We start from the raw sequence: 10,140 nt of genomic DNA, 5'->3' as shown, positions 1-10,140 counted from the left end.
TGTTAAAATACACATGTTTTATTCTGAACTGGAATAAACTGATTGATCACATCACACAAATGTAGACCAGAAAACACACACATTACACACAGTCCTAATGAGAGGTGTGTGTCTGGCTGAAGTTTTCAACAAGCATGTCTATTCTGGGCTCTGCTTTAGACAGTGCAACACTGAGGTCATGCTCAGCATTCTCAGCAATGACACTGTTTCTGTACTTCAGAACCCTGACTTGCAGGGTTTGATTTGATTTGATTTGCATAGGTATGTGGTAACAAGCTGGACCAGAACATCTACTGCTTTCTCAGTCAGGCAAAAGGCCGCTTCCTGATTCAGATGAACAATCCAGAAATGTGTGAGTGTTTGTCTCAAAAAGCATCTTGCTTCAATCAGTTTATTCCAGTTCAGAATAAATATTAATACTTGTAACAGCAACAATTCCAACCTAGACTTGTTTTCAACGATCATTTCTACAGTAAGATGTACAGTAGGCCTGATCATTTTTTAATCTTCATCTGTACTGTTTCTTATGGTTGCATTATCAGTAGCTAGTTGGCTTGCTTTGGCTAACGTTAGCTGTGTAACGTTACAAGACTAGGGGATTGTTTGAAAGAGAAATTCACATCTACTACGATGAGATATAGTGCTCCCTTATTTCTGTTTATCATCACCTGTTATAAAATGACAACAATGCCTTGCTAGTTGACTTTCGAAGCCCTGTTTCCTGAAGCATTCTGCCCTGTCCTGAAATATCTCCGAGTGTACCGTCATGTTGTGCCTGGATGTTTGGTCAGGACGTGTCATTTTATTAATTTGTTCGTTTTGAGAGACTCATTACTAAGCACTTCCCCACACAACACACATTGTGGGCACTCCTCGTTATTTCTCAAAGTTTGTATGAAAGAGACAAAAAGTCATCACTGTATTTGCGTCTCATGACGATTGAGCTCAGTCAGAACTTATGGCTATCATGGGTCCATTTCATTACCGCGGTGAGTGATGGCGAGTGGGAATAACAAGTCAGTGGCTTGAACGACAGCGCCGCAGCGTGTGGGTCGCGCAGTGATCTTCAACAAAACTGCAGAAATTAAATATTTATACATTTACGTCGCGACGAACCATTGACAGGTGGGTCGCAACCCATACTTTAATTAAGAAACTCTGCTCTATGCTAACCTGAAAGAAACTGTCTGTGTTGTAGAATGGTTATAAAATGGTAATAGTTTTTTGGGTGACTTGGGTCTATTTGTTATTGAGGTGTCGGCCCAGACACAGGAAGTGATTGAATCAACACCAGCCTCTATTGCACCACCAGGAAGGAGGAGGAAATGGGTGTCGTCTGAAAACTCAATGATTATCGCCTCTGGGAAAATAGTGCTTTGTTTTATCTTGTTTTTCATTGGCATCGTTACTTGACAAATAATACATTGCGGACTGTCAGCATTTTCAAACTCTAAAGGCATTGCAATATAGTTCCATAATGTTATAGTTATTAAGTAATCATTTCAGAGTGATGACTCAACCGCTTGTGATTTGGAAAAGCCAAAAGGTGTGTTTTCTCAACTCCTTTGAGAGTGAATTTCTAGTCTGGGACTGAGGACAGTTGGAGATGAGAGAGAGCCTAAAGATGGTGACTTGAGACAATGTAGAATCAATTCCTTTGGTTGATTTAATCAACTTATTGGATATTTGAATCATGTGCCTTGGGGTTCATCCTGCGACCAACTCCCTGCAGACACTTCTGTCTCTAAAAGACTTGTCTCTTTGATCTAAGATGACAAATTGGAGGCATTTCAACATAATGTTATCAGAATCCCAATAATGTTCTGCTAGACTTTCTCTATGTTCAAATGCCTCCAATTTGTCATTTTAATGTTAGCAGAATCCCAATAATCTGCTGCTAGTATTTAACGTGACACAAGGCTCGTGTTCAGCTGAAACTGCTTTGTGTTTTGACCTCTCCACTCTTCTGTTTTGCCTGCCTTTGCTACTTACGACTACCATTACATTAATGATAATTGATTACAAATGTGATAATAATAATGTGATATTAACAACATATAACAACATGTTCAGCCTGTTTGCTCTGTTCATCAAAGGTCCCAAAAGAGCAGCTGTCGATCGCTCTTGGCTCCTCTCATAAGTGGCCCCAGAGGTCCCTATGAGGGCCTGTAGGCTACTCTCCATTGCCTGCTCAAATATCAGCTATACAGGGAGGGAATCGTCTTTTTATCCCCTCTACGGACTCTGCGGATCCCAGTGAGCCAGTGTGCTCCCTGAGACGTTTCTCCGGATCTCTCTGATTACCCCGCACCACTCACCTGTAACCCAGGTTACCTGACCAGAGGTCAAGGTTCAGAGGCTGGAGGGCCCGAGACCTGATAAAGAACAGAGCCATTCAATAGCTCTCTGGAGTCCTACCCTTCAGCTCAGAGGCTTGACTCCTCACCATTGACTTATTCAATACCGTGGTAATCCACCTTCTCAATGTCCCAGAGAGGGTCAACTGTTCTTTATTTATTTATGTTTGTCTCGATATGAACTACTCCTTCTAGTCACCCCTTACTCTCTTCGTCTCTATTTCCGCCCCTCCTGGTTCTAGATCACATCCAATGCTTCACAAATATGACTAACTAGAATCCCTGACTATAGAGCCATCCTGATTCTGTGTCTGTGTTGAAGGTTACTGCTAGAGGGACTGTGAAGATGTCATTGACCACCGCTCTCCATCTCCTGGCAATGGTGGCAATGTGTGACCAGGTTAAATCTCATCGCATCAACTTCTACAATGTCAAACCTCCTGTGGAAGGTGCGTTTCTGCTTACTGGTTGAAATGATGTAATTTCTTCAACAATGACGTCAACTACCTGAAGTGACATTTATATCCATCAAAAGAGAAGTTTGAACAGGAGGAATTTGAGTGAAAACATCTCTTTACAGCCACTCCGTTCCCTAAGAGCTTCAAGTGCTTCACCTGTGAGAGAGCTGTGGACAACTACACCTGCAACCGCTGGGCTGAGGACAAGTGGTGTCCACTGAGTGAGTTCCCTCTGTTGTTACACAATGATACTGTCAGATATTATGCATGTCTTTATTGTTTCTCATTGGCATTACTGATGGGGCTAACCAGTACTTAAAATGACCATTGTTGTTACACTATTATAATAGCTTATGATTATGCAGTTATAGCCAATGCACGACAAAACCAGCTAACCAGTTGAGTAATGTATATTTATTGGTCATCCTTTTCTCAGATAGCCAGTTCTGTATGACAGTGCACCATTTCACCAGTCACGGCAAGACCAAGTTTGTGACCAAGAAGTGTGCTGCTCGTGAGGAGTGTCATACGTCTGGCTGTAGACACCACAGGGACACGGGTCACACTGTAAGTCCATACACCTAAACCCCTCCACATGTAACCGGTGTGAGATGGCTAGCTAGTTAGCGGTGGTGCACGCTAATAGCGTTTAAAAAAAAATATAAATAAAAAAAAAACTTTATTTAACTAGGCAAGTCAGTTAAGAACAAATTCTTATTTTCAATGACGGCCTAGGAACAGTGGGTTAACTGCCTGTTCAGGGGCAGAATGACAGATTTGTACCTTGTCAGCTCGGGGGTTTGAACTTGCAACCTTCCGGTTACTAGTCCAACACTCTAACCACCGTTTCAATCGGTGACGTCACTCGCTCTGAGACCTTGAAGTAGTTGTTCCCCGGCTCTGCAAGGGCCCCGGCTTTTGTGGAGCGATGGGTAACGATGCTTCGTGGGAGGTTAGTTGTTGATGTGTGCAGAGGGTTCCTGGTTCGAGCCCAGGTAGGGGCGAGGAGAGGGACGGAAGCTATACTATTACACACACACACACACAGTAATTCACCTAAACCCCTCCACACACACAGTAAAGCCCCTCCACACACACAGTAAATCACCTAAACCCCTCCACACACACAGTGAATCACCTAAACCCCTCCACACACAGTAAATCACCCAAACCCCGCCACACTCACAGTAAATCACCTAACCCCCTCCACACACACAGTAAATCACCTAAACCCCCCACACACACAGTAAATCACCTAAACCCCTCCACACACACAGTAAATCACCTAAACCCTCCACACTCACAGTAAATCACCTAAACCCCTCCACACACACAGTAAATCACCTAAACCCCCCACACTCACAGTAAATCACCTAAACCCCCCACACTCACAGTAAATCACCTAAACCCTCCACACACACAGTAAATCACCTAAACCCTCCACACACACAGTGAATCACCTAAACCCCGCCACACTCACAGTAAATCACCTAAACCCCTCCACACACACAGTAAATCACCTAAACCCCTCCACACTCACAGTAAATCACCTAAACCCCGCCACACTCACAGTAAATCACCTAAACCCCCCCACACACACAGTAAATCACCTAAACCCCTCCACACACACAGTAATTCACCTAAACCCCTCCACACACACACAGTAATTCACCTAAACCCCTCCACACACACAGTAAATCCCCTCCACACACACAGTAAATCACCTAAACCCCCACACACACAGTAAATCACCTAAACCCCTCACACACACAGTAAATCACCTAAACCCCCCACACACACAGTAAATCACCTAAACCCCTCCACACACACAGTAAATCACCTAAACCCTCCACACACACAGTAAATCACCTAAACCCTCCACACACACAGTAAATCACTAACCCTTATCTATTCAGTCTCATTTGTAGAATCATCTAAACCCCTCCACACACACAGTAAATCACCTAAACCCCCACACACACAGTAAATCACCTAAACCCCTCCACACACACAGTAAATCACCTAACCCCTCCACACACACAGTAAATCACCTAAACCCCTCCACACACACAGTAAATCACCTAAACCCCCACACACACAGTAAATCACCTAAACCCCCCCACACACAGTAAATCACCTAAACCCCTCCACACACACAGTAAATCACCTAAACCCCTCCACACACACAGTAAATCACTAACCCCTCCACACACACAGTAAATCACCTAAACCCCTCCACACACACAGTAAATCACCTAAACCCCTCACACACACAGTAAATCACCTAAACCCCTCCACACACACAGTAAATCACCTAAACCCCTCCACCACAGTAAATCACCTAAACCCTCCACACAGTAAATCACCTAAACCCCTCCACACACACAGTAAATCACCTAAACCCCTCCACACACACAGTAAATCACCTAAACCCCCTCCACACACACAGTAAATCACTAACCCCTCCACACACACAGTAAATCACCTAACCCCTCACACAATAAATCACTAAACCCCTCACACACACAGTAAATCACCTAAACCCCTCCACACACACAGTAAATCACCTAAACCCCTCCACACACACAGTAAATCACCTAAACCCCCCACACACACAGTAAATCACCTAAACCCCCACACACACAGTAAATCACCTAAACCCCTCCACACACACAGTAAATCACCTAAACCCCTCCACACACACAGTAAATCACCTAAACCCTCCACACACACAGTAAATCACCTAAACCCTCCACACACACAGTAAATCACCTAAACCCCTCCACACACACAGTAAATCACCTAAACCCCTCCACACACACAGTAAATCACTAACCCTCCACACACACAGTAAATCACCTAAACCCCTCCACACACACAGTAAATCACCTAAACCCCTCCACACACACAGTAAATCACCTAAACCCCTCCACACACACAGTAAATCCCTAAACCCCTCCACACACACAGTAAATCCCTAAACCCCTCCACACACACAGTAAAAACCCCTCCACACACACAGTAAATCACTAACCCCTCCACACACACAGTAAATCACTAAACCCCTCCACACACACAGTAAATCACCTAAACCCCTCCACACACACAGTAAATCACCTAAACCCCTCACACACACAGTAAATCACTAACCCCTCCACACACACAGTAAATCACACACTAAATCACTAACCCCTCCACACACACAGTAAATCCCCTAAACCCCTCCACACACACAGTAAATCACTAACCCCTCCACACACACAGTAAATCACTAACCCCTCCACACACACAGTAAATCACCTAAACCCCTCCACACACACAGTAAATCACCTAAACCCCTCCACACACACAGTAAATCACCTAAACCCCTCCACACACACAGTAAATCACCTAAACCCCTCCACACACACAGTAAATCACCTAAACCCCTCCACACACACAGTAAATCACCTAAACCCCTCCACACACACAGTAAATCACCTAAACCCCTCCACACACACAGTAAATCACCTAACCCCTCCACACACACAGTAAATCACCTAAACCCCTCCACACACACAGTAAATCACCTAAACCCCTCCACACACACAGTAAATCCCCTAAACCCCTCCACACACACAGTAAATCCCCTAAACCCCTCCACACACACAGTAAATCCCCTAAACCCCTCCACACACACAGTAAATCACTAACCCCTCCACACACACAGTAAATCACCTAAACCCCTCCACACACACAGTAAATCACCTAAACCCCTCCACACACACAGTAAATCACCTAAACCCCTCCACACACACAGTAAATCACCTAAACCCTCCACACACACAGTAAATCACTAACCCTCCACACACACAGTAAATCACTAAACCCCTCCACACACACAGTAAATCCCTAAACCCTCCACACACACAGTAAATCCCCTAAACCCCTCCACACACACAGTAAATCACCTAAACCCCTCCACACACACAGTAAATCACCTAAACCCTCCACACACACAGTAAATCACCTAAACCCTCCACACACACAGTAAACCCTAAACCCTCCACACACACAGTAAATCACTAACCCCTCCACACACACAGTAAATCACCTAAACCCCTCCACACACACAGTAAATCACCTAAACCCCTCCACACACACAGTAAATCACCTAAACCCCTCCACACACACAGTAAAAATCAGTAAATCTCAAACCCCTCCACACACACAGTAAATCACCTAACCCCTCCACACACACAGTAAATAAATCACACAGTAAATCCTAAACCTCTCCACACACACAGTAAATCACTAAACCCCTCCACACACACAGTAAATCACTAAACCCCTCCACACACACAGTAAATCACTAACCCCTCCACACACACAGTAAATCACTAACCTCCAACACACAGTAAATCACTAACCCCTCCACACACACAGTAAATCACTAACCCTCCAACACACAGTAAATCACTAACCCCTCCACACACACAGTAAATCACCTAAACCCCTCCACACACACAGTAAATCACTAACCCCTCCACACACACAGTAAATCACTAAACCCCTCCACACACACAGTAAATCACTAACCCCTCCACACACACAGTAAATCACTAACCCCTCCACACACACAGTAAATCACTAACCCCTCCCACACACAGTAAATCACTAACCCCTCCACACACACAGTAAATCACTAACCCCTCCACACACACAGTAAATCACTAACCCCTCCACACACACAGTAAATCACTAAACCCTCCACACACACAGTAAATCCCTAAACCCCTCCACACACACAGTAAATCACCTAAACCCCTCCACACACACAGTAAATCACCTAAACCCCTCCACACACACAGTAAATCACCTAAACCCTCCACACACACAGTAAATCACCTAAACCCTCCACACACACAGTAAATCACCTAAACCCCTCACACACACAGTAAATCACCTAAACCCCTCCACACACACAGTAAATCACCTAAACCCCTCCACACACACAGTAAATCCCTAAACCCTCCCACACACAGTAAATCCCCTAAACCCCTCCACACACACAGTAAATCCCCTAAACCCCTCCACACACACAGTAAATCACTAACCCCTCCACACACACAGTAAATCACCTAAACCCCTCCACACACACAGTAAATCACCTAAACCCCTCCACACACACAGTAAATCACCTAAACCCTCCACACACACAGTAAATCACCTAAACCCCTCCCACACACAGTAAATCACTAACCCCTCCACACACACAGTAAATCACTAACCCCTCCACACACACAGTAAATCCCCTTAACCCCTCCACACACACAGTAAATCACCTAAACCCCTCCACACACACAGTAAATCCCTAAACCCCTCCACACACACAGTAAATCACTAAACCCCTCCACACACACACAGTAAATCACCTAAACCCCTCCACACACACAGTAAATCACTAACCCCTCCACACACACAGTAAATCACTAACCCCCCACACACAGTAAATCACCTAACCCCCACACACACAGTAAATCACCTAAACCCCTCCACACACACAGTAAATCACCTAAACCCTCCACACACACAGTAAATCACCTAAACCCCTCCACACACACAGTAAATCACCTAACCCCTCCACACACACAGTAAATCACCTAAACCCTCCCACACATCACAGTAAATCACTAACCCCTCCAACACACAGTAAATCACTAACCCCTCCACACACACAGTAAATCACCTAAACCCCTCCACACACACAGTAAATCACCTAAACCCCTCACACACACAGTAAATCACCTAAACCCCTCCACACACACAGTAAATCACTAACCCCTCCACACACACAGTAAATCCCCTAAACCCCTCCACACACACAGTAAATCACTAACCCCTCCACACACACAGTAAATCACTAACCCCTCCACACACACAGTAAATCACCTAAACCCCTCCACACACACAGTAAATCACCTAAACCCCTCCACACACACAGTAAATCACTAACCCCTCCACACACACAGTAAATCACTAAACCCCTCCACACACACAGTAAATCACTAAACCCTCCACACACACAGTAAATCCCTAAACCCTCCACACACACAGTAAATCACTAACCCCTCCACACACACAGTAAATCACTAACCCCTCCACACACACAGTAAATCACCTAAACCCCTCCACACACACAGTAAATCACCTAAACCCCTCCACACACACAGTAAATCCCCTAAACACCTCCACACACACAGTAAATCACCTAAACCCCTCCACACACACAGTAAATCACCTAAACCCCTCCACACACACAGTAAATCACCTAAACCCCTCCACACACACAGTAAATCACCTAAACCCCTCCACACACACAGTAAATCACCTAAACCCCTCCACACACACAGTAAATCCCTAAACCCCTCCACACACACAGTAAATCACCTAAACCCCTCCACACACACAGTAAATCCCTAAACCCCTCCACACACACAGTAAATCACCTAAACCCTCCACACACACAGTAAATCCCTAAACCCCTCCACACACACAGTAAATCCCCTAACCCCTCCACACACACAGTAAATCACCTAAACCCCTCCACACACACAGTAAATCACTAAACCCCTCCACACACACAGTAAATCACCTAAACCCCTCCACACACACAGTAAATCACCTAAACCCCTCCACACACACAGTAAATCACTAACCCCTCCACACACAGTAAATCACTAAACCCCTCCACACACAGTAAATCCACACACACAGTAAATCACTAACCCCTCCACACACACAGTAAATCCCTAAACCCCTCCACACACAGTAAATCACTAAACCCCTCCACACACACAGTAAATCCCTAAACCCCTCCACACACACAGTAAATCACCTAAACCCCTCCACACACACAGTAAATCCCTAAACCCCTCCACACACACAGTAAATCCCTAAACCCTCCACACACACAGTAAATCACCTAAACCCCTCCACACACACAGTAAATCACTAAACCCCTCCCACACACAGTAAATCACCTAAACCCCTCCACACACACAGTAAATCACCTAAACCCTCCACACACACAGTAAATCACCTAAACCCTCCACACACACAGTAAATCACCTAAACCTCCACACACACAGTAAATCCCTAAACCCCTCCACACACACAGTAAATCACTAAACCCCTCCACACACACAGTAAATCACCTAAACCCCTCACACACACAGTAAATCACTAACCCCTCCACACACACAGTAAATCACCTAAACCCTCCACACACACAGTAAATCACTAACCCCTCCACACACACAGTAAATCACTAACCCCTCCACACA

At 45.0% G+C, this 10,140-nt stretch overlaps 1 protein-coding gene across 1 annotated transcript in view; it reads left to right on the top strand.

The window, feature by feature from the left end:
* Positions 1–486: 486 nt before the first annotated feature.
* The window catches only part of LOC115130598 (ly6/PLAUR domain-containing protein 6B-like), a 28,916-nt gene continuing 19,262 nt past the window's right edge, over positions 487–10,140 (top strand). Inside the window, exons 1-3 of the mRNA XM_065019110.1 lie at positions 487–2,806; positions 2,938–3,036; positions 3,252–3,382. Coding sequence (XP_064875182.1) covers positions 2,704–2,806; positions 2,938–3,036; positions 3,252–3,382 — 333 coding nt within the window. The 5' untranslated portion in view covers positions 487–2,703. The remainder of the gene's footprint in view (positions 2,807–2,937; positions 3,037–3,251; positions 3,383–10,140) is intronic.

The sequence above is a fragment of the Oncorhynchus nerka genome, linkage group LG1, assembly GCF_034236695.1.
Source record: "Oncorhynchus nerka isolate Pitt River linkage group LG1, Oner_Uvic_2.0, whole genome shotgun sequence".
Taxonomy (NCBI): domain Eukaryota; kingdom Metazoa; phylum Chordata; class Actinopteri; order Salmoniformes; family Salmonidae; genus Oncorhynchus; species Oncorhynchus nerka.
Note: the sequence above shows the minus strand (reverse complement) of the source record. Positions and strands in the feature narration are given on the sequence as shown.